Source organism: Bombus bifarius, unplaced genomic scaffold (assembly GCF_011952205.1).
Source record: "Bombus bifarius isolate JDL3187 unplaced genomic scaffold, Bbif_JDL3187 scf7180000009145, whole genome shotgun sequence".
In the NCBI taxonomy this organism is placed as follows: Eukaryota; Metazoa; Arthropoda; class Insecta; order Hymenoptera; family Apidae; genus Bombus; species Bombus bifarius.
In genome coordinates, this window is record NW_022884930.1 from 269,327 (window position 1) to 282,738 (window position 13,412).

The window sequence follows — 13,412 nt, forward strand, 5'->3', positions numbered from 1 at the left end:
TCCTCTTTCTCCTCCTCGACGATCTTACCACGTGTATTCTGTATCGTGCGCGCCGGTAGCGCTGCCACTTATTGTCACGTGCGTTCCTTCGCGAAACGTTCCTGCCGATACCGAATCGAATGCTTATCACGTTTTGACGGAAAGAGTCGTAACTACTCGAGATTTCTACTGTAACACGTCTAAGTTTTTACGTCTATATTGTTAGTTTTGCGTGTTTTCACGCTCGTTTCGTTTTACGTTGAATTCATAGTCTAACTTTAGAATTAATCTTAGACAGCATCGTTTCGCTCCAAAAATATTTACCAGTAAATATTTCATATATATAAATAATATATTGATAAACGATTTAACATCGGTTAATGGGCATTTCCATCTATTTTACATCGCGTTGAAGCTATGGTTTGGACCAGTTACTCTGAGTAGAAGTTTAGCCTAGATTAAGTTCTATAACGGTATAAGGTTGCGTTTGCTGACACGAAGATTACAGGAAAGTTAAATACATATGGGCCAAGACGCGAGATGGAATTTTGTAATTTGTACAGCAAATGATGCCGATTCTTCGTTGGAGATTCTTATCGTGGTTCAAAGTTGCCGCATCGTGAATTTTCTCAGCACTTGTGGCGCGAAACGAGCGATCAGGTTCGAATTTGCACACGACAAGAATTTCGTCCTTGCATATTTTCTTTCTCCTCGACTTCTCTCGAAACGCATGCATCTCGTTCGCTGGGTATCGGAGCTCGTTGTCACGTGCACCCGTGCACTCGTGCACGGTTCCTTCACGCATGTTCGTGCTGACGTCAAACACAAGGCTTATCGTATTTCGATGGAGAGTTGTCCTGAATCTGCAGGAGTATCGTGTGACGCTCGCGTTATGCTATTCTCGAAAACGAAGCCGGGATACGTATAATGGGTTTTCGTCCGCTTTTTATCGTGCGCACGCAATTTTTCATAAAGATCTACCGGAGTGTGCGAAGAGGATCGCAACAACTGCAATCGTTTCCGTGAAACTGTGAAACACGCAGGTTTGATAAACAAAGATAATTTCATGTACGACAGATTGCGTAAATTTTGGAGTTTTGGGATCGCAGAAGTTTCGAGGGAGCAAATAAATAAATATATCGCGTTATCGGTCGAAATATATTTGCGCTTTCTCGTTCGCGAATAATCGGAATCTGTCTGGAACACGTGCTTATATAATCGCGAGAACGTGTTGTATTTTACATCGTTTCGGTCGAAAGCTAATTAATTTTTCTGCTCGTTCTATAAAAAAATGCGAAACTTTTTTCTACCATCGATTGCCCTGTTTTTTTAATTTTTAATTGCGGGGATATCGTTGCAGATGTTGAGAAGGAAGGAACGAGATTACGAGCACGAAATGGAAAGGCTTGCTAGGGAAAAAATTGCTGCCCAGCAAAGATTACTAGCTCTGAAGAAGGAACTCGCGGCTACTTGGGATCACATCGACTTTAATACTCTTTTACCGGAACAGAATGCGGCTGCCGATGTAACGGCCACGAGAAGTAGTAAGTCTTACGATCGAAATAGGACATTCGTATACCTTTTAAACGTACTCGAAGAGAATCAACAACCATCGAAGCGAACCTTTTATAAAATATAGAATCGACGATAAGAGAAAAATGTAAGGTGGCAATTTCTGATTTAAGAATTTTTTTTTTACTAAAGTTTCAGAAAACATGGAGGTTGATGTGACGGGGCTCGCACGGGGTGGTACGAGGTACAGTAGTACCAGCAGCCTGAGCAGCGCAGCTACGGCTAGTTCACCGCAGGCGCTTCAAAGTACTAGCGCGACTTCCAGTATCCACAATCAGGTTGCCACTGCGGCGGTTGTCTGCCAAGCGCAGGGTATGAATCTTGCGCCAAGTTCCAGAGAAAGTCCACCTGCGAGTTCGAGTCCTGGAACGCCTGCACCTAGCATTCCTACTCCAGCGCAGGTACGTCCCATAAGAGATTGAAGACGATATCGAGCACAAAAGTTCTACGGCCGGTTGAATTGGCTCGGTCGGTTAAGTCCGCGACTGCTAATCCGAACGTCCCTGGATCGAATCCCAGTTTCGGCTAAAATCGTAACTAACCGTTTTTATTCGCTTCAAAATGGTTAGATCGCGAAGTATATATCGTCGAAGCATACTGCAGCAAGCAAAAAAGCAGAGCAAAGCGTTTTAGTAGCTAGTAGCACGCACCCCCTTGGACACAACGTTTGTGTACCTTTTAACGTTGTGTGTGGAACAACGGTGCAAGATTCAAATGCATTGCGAATGTGTTTCATATAACTGGTTTATATAGATATGTATAAATTAGTTGCCGACCAATGCAACACAACATTTATTTTTGTAGATTTAGAAAGGAATTAGAATATACATTGCAGAATTATATATTACATATGAGAAAGTCGAAAGCTCGATCCAAAGTAATTCGTGAAATTTTCATCGTAGGAGAAAGTTAATACTTCACCAACGAGTATAGTGCAGCAGCCGCACCAGTTGCACTTGCCGATCAGCGCTCAGATATTGAACACCAGTCAAGGCTTGCCGACGATCGTACCGACCCTTCAGCACCTCGGTCCGAGCTTGAGGGTGATACCCGGTGACACGAGGCAACTTCTGGTCACTCACACCACTGGCAGCAACGAATCCAGGCCGCTCACGTTGGCCGTGCAAAACTCGCCGGATCAATCGAGGCCGCTTATTGCCGTGCAATCGAACACTGGAAGTGAGCCAAGGCCCGTAGCGCTGGTCGTTCACTCGTCCACGGCCAACGACAACAGGGTAACGTTTGTGCATTCTAATCTGTCCAACAACGACAGGCCGTTGGCCCTAGCCGTGCAGTCGTCCGCCAATGACGTCAGGCCAGTTACATTAGTGCATTCGGCAAACGAGGGGAGGCCGTTAGTTTTCGCTGCGCATTCTCCTGCACTGAATGTTACCAGTGAGTAACTCGAAACGATCCTGTCTACGTAGCGTAATTACGAGTTCGCTGCTGTCGTTTATTTAAAAAATCTTCGTTTGTTCTAAAAATATAAAAAAAATATTCGATCGAGTATTTGCGACGCATGTCGACGCACGTTTATTCAGTGCTGTTCAAACTACACCGCGATATCTAGAGAACTTTTCTTATTTTTCTTTCATCTTTGATAGCAATTAAGTAATACGACTGCGTGAATTTGTTGGCTTTGCTACTGTGAAATTTGACGAAACATCCTATCCACGAAGAACATCGATTTATTTTCTCGATCGTGTTGGATAATATCGTGCATTGTGTACGTTGCAGATGCTCAAACGAGGATACGAGCGGGTGACGCGCAAACCACGCATAAAATGGTCGGTGGTGTGACACTGGTAGGTGGAAATGGATCGGAGTTGACTAGACTTCCCGGTGGCGCCGAATTGAACATACTGCCTGCAAATGGTAATGCTTTACATTGGATATCTTTCGTTCTTTTCCTTTTATATCTGTATCATAGTTTAAACACGCTGATCTTTTCTATATTCGCCACCAGAGGGCAAACCCACAGTTCCAATTTCTCGTTAGTTATCGCGTATCTCTCGGTTTCTATAAAAGCAAGTTCTGATCTTATTTCCTCGCGTTTCCCGTATACAGCACTACATCCAAGACGAAATCGTACTGTTACGATCTTGTAATGAAAAACGGTGCTAGAAGAAAAGTGGCCATTTGCAGAGCGACTCGTGTTGTATTCGTATACGGGGTTGCTTTGAAAATGGTGTACAAGTTTTTTTTTCTTTTAATATTTATTACGTTATTTATTATATTTATTTTTAAAGAATCGTCCCGTAAAAAAAGATTTTCAGTAACGGTGCATGCTCGCGAATAGTTAGAAATACCAATCGTAGAAAGGTATATAACAGGTGAAAACGATGTTGAGCGCAAGGGATTCAAATTATTCTCTTATTCGCGTTCGTTTTGGCCGAAAGAAGACAACATATCTTACCGTGCAATTACCCCTATGGGTTGCAGGATTGACGCTGAGCCATGCAGGAGTGTCGCTTCAAACCACAACAGGTAAACCAGGCTCGACAGTGATGCAAAACGCTCCGTCCACAGAGGGTATAGCTCATATCGTTGGCCCGCACACACCTCTCTCCGGCCTGACACCGATCGTCACGCCGATGACCGTTGTCTCGCAAGGAAATCAAGTGACTGCTCATATCCTAGCCCCCTCTAGCCTTGCGGGCAAAATGATCACGACCCCGATCCTCAAATCCGTGGCGCAAATGCCGATCGTGAACGCCCAATATATCAACACCACCACTCTGGTGAAGCCTGTAGTTGTCGTCAGTTCACCGTCAACATCAACACCACAATCGACGACGGCTTCCAGTACGCAACCTTCCTCCACCACGCACTCGACCGTCTGACAGAATCAAAAGAAAGTGAAACTAGTTTGAGAAATGGCTCCCGCTGGGTGTACGGAGGCGCGGGGTCGCAGAGATTACGATAGATCGGTGTTTAATCGACACGTGTCCACGTTCCGTTATCGTCTAACGCGTTTCGCGTGTATAGCACCGACTACTATACACGATCGATTCGATGCTTCAACGAGAGATAAGGTGAAAATGGACGATCCGGTCAACGGAAGAAGAGACACAAGAGACGCGATAATTCTCTCCGTCGTGGTATTTCCAACAACGAGGGAGGATTTCTTATTTTGTAAAACTTGGCTCGTGTCCCTTCGTGCTTTGGATTTCAAATGGTTCTGCTCTTCCAAGGAGTGAGACGACCGAGAGATGCGAAGGTGTTAAAAATGCCGTTGCTCAACTCGCGCGATTGTGCATGGTACCTTGAATGCTTCAGAGAAGTACTTATCGAAGGCAAAACTCGCCGGAAATGGGTCAGGGAAATGAACGCGACGAGGCCGCTTCGGACGAAGATGATCTTGTTCGCGTTTTCCGGAAGCGTAAGATGGAAGAAAGTAGGCCGATGTACGCCATGGAATTTCTCAGTGCGATCGTCTAACGTTTGCAAATTCAACGTTTCGCTGTTCCATTTTTCGCACGATAAAATCCTGGAAAATAAAACGGTCGATGATCGTTGGTATTACGTTGTCTGTCGAGAGATCTCTTTTTCTAAATTATATACGCGATCGTATATAGCAACGTATCACGAACGAATTTCATTGAAAATCATGAAAAATCGTGAAATCGATTTGACTCGTGATACTGGAATCTTATTTGCACGATTTTTTAAATATCTCGGCTGTAAAGTACAACAGAGCTACGTTTCTTTTTTGGTACCTTGTTGCAATTGAAGAAGTTAGGCAAAGAAGAAACTAAACTGTGTGTTTACAGAGTGATGTTAAATTAATGAATTGTATATGTAAGGTTCGTTTAGATGTTTGAAATTGATCGAAATCTTGAAATCGGATGGATGATAAATATTCTTGCGTTTTTAAATTAATCCTTTGCGTTAAATAGTGGCTGTGGAGAAACGATTATCCTTTACGCCTGTAATTTACTTTCGGGTACTTGGATGATAAATTGAACTTACGTCGCGTTCAATGCACGCCAAGGAAATACGCATACGTTTCTTTCTCTTCTTTTATATGTCTATACATCTATCTATCTATCTATCTATCTATCTATCTATCTATCTATGTATCTATCTGTCTATCTATCTGTCTATCTATCTGTCCGTCTATCTATCTATCTATCTATGTATATATATACATCTTATATATATGAAATATATATCTTATATATATATATAGATAGAAGATAGACAGAGGTATAGAACGTGCTCAAGTATTTATTCGTTTCTATTTATTTTACAAAGTGCAACACTGGGCATAAGCAAAACGTTTGCCTTGGCTTTGTGATCCTGATATCTTTATCGGATTCGTTTCGAAAGGACGCTCAGCCGCGGCTTTTCTCGAAAGTCTGAAAACAAAAAAAAAGAAAAGAAAGTGACAGACAAAATATGTATGTGTACGTTTTTAACGATATGGTAGTTTTGTTTTTGGAGAAACGTGTACATACAGGTGTTCGGACCGCTGACGAAACGTTATATTTTGCATAATATTTTGCTGCAATCGATCAGATAGATAATCGAATTAGGGAAGAAAAGTTTCCGATTTGCGTTGCAAGAGGAACACGGAATTATCGTATACAACATACACTTGGTGGTTTATCGTACTATTTTAAATTGTTTTTTCTATGTGTAAGTAAAGGAAAAAGAATTTACGTTTCATCTTGCGATATTTTAAGTTTTTTGAGCTTTCATTCGATATACTCGATGCGAGACCGTTAACGGTTGTTTACTCGATATAAATAGAACGTACGATGCGAAATAGCAGTACGCAACGTTTGTCCCTCGAACGCCACGAACATACTTTTACTCGTACATTTCGATTTATCTTTACACGATTGCGACTATCGACGTAATCGCGATGCTGTAATCCGTCGTTCGAGATTTCTTCGCCTACCCGTAGCTTGTCAAGTCTTATTGCAAAAGTACAAAGAATAAGCTCTCTCTAATAAGGATCGCGCATCTGTTAGATTTCCTCTTTTTCTTTTTACATATCTTTACCTGTACGTTTTTGTGACGCGATTAATCCCATTTTGCCGTTAACAAATTTCCAAACACGAAGATCGAGTCGAAAACGTTTTCCAAAAATCTTGATTCCCGCGTTACGATATCGTCTTCGACATCGTACATCGTCGCGAGCAATTTCCTTCGGTTTCCGTATCGGGTAATACATACTCGAGGAGAAAGATCAAAATTCGATTAAGAACGATTTGGAATTCGCGAACGACGCGCAAAAGCGAAGCTAAGAGTTTGAAAGCGGTGTAGCGAAGAATTTTTATACGCGCGTGTGTGTGAGTGTACGTGTGACCGTTAACGGTCTCTTTCAGAATATCACCATTTGTACACTAGTATTATTCTTAACTTGTATCTGCGTATACACACATATATATCTCGTTTTTTTTTTATTTTTTAAATTATTTAATCAAAGGCTTTGGTCGGTCAGTTTATGCGCTGATTATGTAGGTATATTATATACGCGGACGCTGTGTATTTCGATCTACCGCGAAAACACGTTAAAACATGTACTAAGTTATTGGTTAGCGGAGGGCGAAATATCGTTTTGCAGGGCGTTTAAATGCAGCATGGGACTTGCTCGACCCTGTTATCCCGTAGATGCGTAAGAAACGTTGAAAACGTCACCGTTAGTTCGAAAGAAAGTTTTAACGCATTCGTGTTACGCTGGATCTTTGTACTGCTCGAAATTCGATAGCGCTATACTCTGCGATGATTTTTATCGAATTTACGTATCAAAGTTTCGAGTAGTATTCCGTAAGTCTGTCGTTTCATTCTGCTTTGGCACGCCAAGTGTCTCACTTTGACAAATCGATGTTTTATCCCGTTGCTGCTTATTCTCGCAAATAAACGGAACAACGAATGCGTTAAACGAAACGAAAGAAAAAAAGAAATTTCGTTCGTTGGAAATTATTTCGGTCGAGCATCGTTTGCGAAATAACTGTAATCGTTTACGATCGAGTACTACTAAATTAGCAGAGTTTACGAACGATACTTCCGAATCAATGGTATCGCGTTCGATCAGCGACTCGGTTCCAGTACCTACATAGTCTCTGAATATTCAGGGAATCTGCACCCGTTTTCAGATTCTTGGCAAGACTCGTGAAATTTGCTCCTTTTCGTATTACATCACTACCTCGATTTAATCAATCCGCTCTCGACTACCAATCTTTCAATTCCGATAACCGATTCCTCTTTTGGTTGCCCCGATTCAATCTCTCTTTCAAAACTGTTCGATTTTGTTCGCGCGGTAATAACGATCGTTGTTGCAGCTGTACTCGCAGGTAGATGCTTCCTTCGAACTGTCGTAAATCCAATCGCTGTTTATGCGAAAGCATAAGTATTTTTTCCAAATGACTTTGTTACTATCACGTAGGTTACTTTTAATCTACACGTATGACGATTAAAAGACGGCACTACGTCGTAACACGCAATGTAATTAGAAGGAATATCGTCTCTCGCAGCCTGTAGCTACGGTGACATTTTTTCGCGTTTCAACGAAAGTACAGATTCGAGAGCTCGTCAGGCTTCGATCGTTCACACGCGAGACGTCGTTCATTTCCTCTATACTGCTATAACTAGTCGCTGGTAAAGCGTCAGTCGGTCATCCATAGCCGATGACATATCGGGAGTTTTCGCGAAGAAGATAAAATTAAAACGTCGTGTCTTTCGAGGGGATCCGTCTCTATTTTCGTCTCTTAACTTAATGTAAAGAACGTGTCGGCAGATATCGTAGTTCGTATAAAAGAGATTTCGCAGGATTTTCCTGCGGGATGATAAATTGCTGGAGAATATGAAATTCGGCGCGCGCGCACTAGTCATTTCCGTTCCCTCCTTGTTTTTTTTGTTTTTTTTTTTTTTTTTTTTAACACGAATCAACAACGCTAGGCTTTCGAACTGTAGTTCGCCACTCTGTCGTATCAATCTGCTTTCCTTCTTTTCGTATCTTTTAAATCCAATCTTACGAATCGTGCAATGCATGTAAATACTCGTACTAGATGTTGGGGGCATTCTTAACACGTTGCGCAGATCGAGTAAGTAGGAAGGCGAGGATCGTTGCTTCGTTCGCCGAACGTGCAAGACGAGTGGCAACCGTCGTTTTATCGATCGTTATCTTTGCTTAAAAAGAAAAATTAGTTTTCGAGTTATTTCGTCGTTGGAACGAGCCGATCCGATCCGATCCGAGGAAAGTAGACTTTCGGATATATCGAGATAGCGAGCTTCGAGCGACGATTAAGAAGAACGAAAAAAAATCGATGGAAAAGTTACTTTTCCGTAACGAAGGTTCTGGTTATTTATGCGAGGAAAACGTCACGATACCGACAGACGTTTACTTGTTTGGAAATCTAACGATTAAGCGCGTGCTACTACGATCTTGCGTTTGGCGAAGGAAGAACACGCAGAGGCAGGTGACAAGCAAAGTAAAATCGAGAAAGAGCGAGAGAGAGAGAGAGAGAGAGAGAGAGAGAGAGGAGGGGAGGAAGAAAATAAAAGCGATAAAAAAAACATCCTCTTTTTGTATATAATTAAAGAAAAGTTAAAGGAACAAAAAAAAAAAAAGAAAAAGAATCTCGTCGACTACTAGGAATCCTCGGGAACAAAATCGATCGACGGGAAAAGAGAAAGTAACGGAGGAAACGTGCGGGGAATCTACATGTACATGAACAATGTGATATAAATAACTGACAAAATTACTTAGCACTATTATAGCGTTTAAGCAAAAATAAAACAAAAGAAAGGAAAGAAACTGTTAAATCGTTTACAGCGTAGACGTACGATGCTAAATATTATTCGCTAACATCCTAAAAAACGAAACCCTAATTGTATATAGAATTACGAGAGGCAGAGAGAAAGAGAGAGAGAGAGAGAGAGAGAGAGAGAGAAAGCGAGTGAGAGAGTGAGAGGCAAAAGGTGAGAAAGAATCGGAGAGAATGAGAAACGGTGTGAGAGTGGAAAAAAGTAAGAAAAAAATTACCAGCTGTAATTATTACGTTGAGTATGACAGAGTGAAAGAGGGTGAGGCGCGAGGGGGAAGGGAGAAAGAGAGAGAGAGAGAGAGAGAAAGAACGTGTTGGAATAAAAAAAGAAAAAAACTGTAACTCTAGCGTGTCTTGTACATCTCTCGTGATAGTAGAATATCTGTACATTGTATTTCTCGTGTGAATGTGGCGGCATGACGTAAAGAAGAAAGAAGAAATAAGTAAATAGAAAAGCAAGCGTGTCTGTGCGTCTTAACAAGAGTGTCGCTATCGTTGTGCTCTATGTCGAATTTCGTTGTATATACCATCGCTGGTATATGTGAAAATATGAGAAACACACGGTATATATTAGGAACCTCTTCGAAGGACTCGTTGCGCGTTGTTGGAAATGTGAGAACTGGAGGGAAAGACACGCGCAACACACTATGTAACGCGATAGAGGCGCGAAAGAAATTGAAAGAGGATAGCGTGGCGCACGAGGGCCGGAGCATCCAGCCGCGTGCAAACACTTTTTGTTTTCAGAAGCGGTGCGACAAATTTCAATACAATCTATCACAATAAAAATTGAAGCGTGAAGCGTTGCCCAGTCCTCCTTGCTTCCGCCTTGAACACTGTCTTTGCTCGGCGATTCGGTCGAATTTCGACGCTTAGCGAGAAATTACGTCAAAGAGTACCGGTGGTATTCGAAGAGAAGCAAAAAAAGAAAAAGAAAAGAAAAAAAGGAAAAAAGAATAGAGCAACTCGATGCGAAGGGGTACGAGTGATCGTGTTCCAAACGGTCGATGCATTTCCAATTACTTTCGTTCGTCGAACGAAAAGGAGAACGAGCGTAGGTATGGCGGAGATTGAAATTTGCGAGCGACAAAGTCAGTTACCGATACCGATGCTTGGTTTTTAACTTTGAATATGTACAGCGCTGTGAAATTTGACAAGGAGAAGGAGGAAGCGCGAACGTTGCGTCTAAACGCAGAGGTTCGAACATGTTATTCCGAACCAGCTCTACGATATCAAGGGAACTTCTTTTTCCGAAGAAATAGCAGTATTAGATTAACTTTGTAATTATTAGCGATACTAAGTACTATATGCAGTATCTCGGGTTTCTTAATCGCAAATTATTACGCGGTGTAACGAGTTTCTTCGATCACGAGTTATATACGAATGTCAAACTATGAGTATATTAAATATGTTTTTTATGAATATCAGAATTGGTAGTATCCGTCGTATCCCTTCGCGTGTGACTTATCGAAATAACGAATCGCCATAAGAATCATCGATACGAACCGTCTGTCGCTCTATCTAAATATCTTTGTTTAATTCGCCTTTCTTTACCGTTGCGAACTATCGATAATTCTCATGGTGACTCGTTATCGCGCAAATAATCGCGAAGCGAAAGTAAACGACTTTGCAAGATCAAAGGATCCGCGATGAATAATCCGTCCTACTAATAACGATGATATTCCGTATTTCGTTGACAAAGGTACGTAAGATGGTTTGATACGAAAGGATCGGATATTTTCTCAAAGTCGTTACACGACCTCTCTGATCGTATAGAATCGTACGTAGCGTCGAACTCGAAGCGTCGAATACGACGAAGACGAAAGCGTAACCACGATGTCGCAAAGTCGAACTCTCGATTTACCTGGACGATCAGATGGACGATCGTCTCTTCGGTCGTTGGTCTTGGCGGAGCATAGGTAAGGAACGATTCGATCTAGAAGAAAACAGGTTCGATAAAGTGGAAATAGAAACGAAACTCGTCGTTCGATCCGAAGCGCGAACCTTTGGTCGAGGAACTTCGACTACGACTAAACGTTTTGCTTGGTTTTCGTTAAACTTTTCGATTCGTTGGTCGAAGGAAATTCGTTCGTTCTTCGAAAACGAACGAACGACCTAGGCAAAATCGTTTTATCACTGAAAAACCAATTTATTTTCACTCGATCATTGACAATTATCGTTACAAGGGAGAGGGCGGTAATTACCCGTGATTAATTAATATCGGCATTGATCATCGCATACAGGACGACAGACGTGTTGTCGAAGGCAAGAAGAATAGAAACGAGAAAATTACAATAGCAGCGACTCGCATCGCGACGATCGCGATCCTGTGTCGAATCGATCGATCCGCGGATTAATCGGAAATTTCTCGGCTCCGTATATCCGTTTATTAAAAATATCCACTAATTCGTATTGCCTGTGTATCTGTACACGCGTACACGGCTGTCTCTCTGTGTATGCGCAAATGTATGCATGTACGTATATAGTGTATATAGGTGTGTTCCATTACTTTCAATCAGAGTAGAGCACAACACGATCGTTGATATTGTCCTCTCTATCTACGGGTTTAGACGCTTCTAGCACGTAATTCTCAAAATATACGATACTCTCGTGTTTCTCGTTTACAAAAAGACTAGATTCATTCGTCCTAGAATTCCGAACGATTCTCTTTTCTTTTCTTATCCCCTCTGCTTCGCGATTCTCTTTTCTTTCTATTCCTTTTTTTCTTCTTTCGTCTTTCTTTGTCTTTTTTCACTTTTTTTGGTCGGTTTCGCAGGTATTCTCGCCCGTCGAAGATCATCGCAGTTTCGTTCGACGCGCGTTGCGTACGCGTACGTGTACGTATACATACTATACATATACATAGACCGAGTATAATAAGCTACGAGTTTCACGAAATCGTACAATTCGGAGATACTTTTTCGAACGACGTTCGGCTCACGCGCATCCTTGTCGTGACGACTAAGAGTCACGGATATCGTGTCGATCTAGTTCGTCGAAAGAAACGAGAAATATTCAGGATTTCGGTGAAAATTCTAAACCGAAGGAGTGTCCATTGCGAGACAACGGGATAATACGTATACGTACTTGACTTTCCATGACTTTTAGTTCTCGCGATGATTACACTTTGCAGTGTAGCTCGTACGAACGGAATCTTGATGAACGTAAACGCACGATTATCGATAAGAACGAGGAAATTCTCATTTAAACGCGTTGTATATTTTATACGTATATCTTACTCGACGATCGTAATTGTAAATTAACCAACGATCGCGTACTTTGTACGATCTTGCCGATCGAAAGCTATTCGGTTGCACCGAAGTAACGTTGGTGTAAATTATTACAAAAAATTCAAGATACATAAATGGCGATAAAATAAGCATAATAAAAGTAAGTATGTACATGGTAACTGTAATATATGATCGAACAAAATATATCGCTAATATATATATATATATATATATATATATATATATATATATATATATATATATATATATATATATATATATATTTCTCTACGTGGTAAAGGTACCGTCGACTAAACGAGTATGACACTCCGTACTTGCATGTAAAATCAAACGCATGTATCGGCAATCGAATTCTCGAATCAGAGCCGTGCGATCTTTCTCCTCTTTGTTCGGTATTTAAATTTAATTAAATTCATCGAATTTATCAAATTTATCGTTTAGAACAACGTATTAATACGATAGTTACGCTATTAATAATTAATTACTAATACTATTTACCGCTTTAATTATTACCTTAGAAAAGGTATTGTCAATTATCACATAATTTATAACGGGTAAGAAGGATCACGAGTATAACAGTTGCGTATAAATTCGAGAATTCGTTCGTAATAAAATATCGTCGAAACAGCTTAAAAATCTTGCAAAATTGCCGATCGTTTTTCACCGTATTTATCGAAGACAGCGGGTAAAATGTTGATATTCCTTGGTGAAATGCGGGTATTCCGGCAGAAAAATATCGAATTACGGAATTATCGATGACAAACTAGTTGATAAATTAGCAACAAAGTTCTTATTCCGGCTAAATCTCTATGTATTGTGCGCTAAAAAGCAAAGT

At 41.1% G+C, this 13,412-nt stretch overlaps 1 protein-coding gene across 8 annotated transcripts in view; it reads left to right on the forward strand.

Annotated features, from left to right (window-relative positions):
* LOC117213917 (max-binding protein MNT-like) overlaps positions 1-5,433 on the forward strand; it is a 31,552-nt gene extending 26,119 nt beyond the window's left edge. For 7 of the 8 annotated variants that reach the window (XM_033459627.1, XM_033459629.1, XM_033459628.1 and 4 more), the window contains 5 exons: positions 1,340-1,523; positions 1,684-1,952; positions 2,454-2,946; positions 3,289-3,426; positions 3,994-5,433. In XM_033459627.1, coding sequence (XP_033315518.1) covers positions 1,340-1,523; positions 1,684-1,952; positions 2,454-2,946; positions 3,289-3,426; positions 3,994-4,394 — 1,485 coding nt within the window. In that variant the 3' untranslated portion in view covers positions 4,395-5,433. Of the gene's footprint in view, positions 1-1,339; positions 1,524-1,683; positions 1,953-2,453; positions 2,947-3,288; positions 3,427-3,986 lie in introns of all 8 variants that reach the window. The other variant, XM_033459633.1, reaches the window with a different exon arrangement.
* The last annotated feature ends 7,979 nt before the right edge of the window (positions 5,434-13,412 follow it).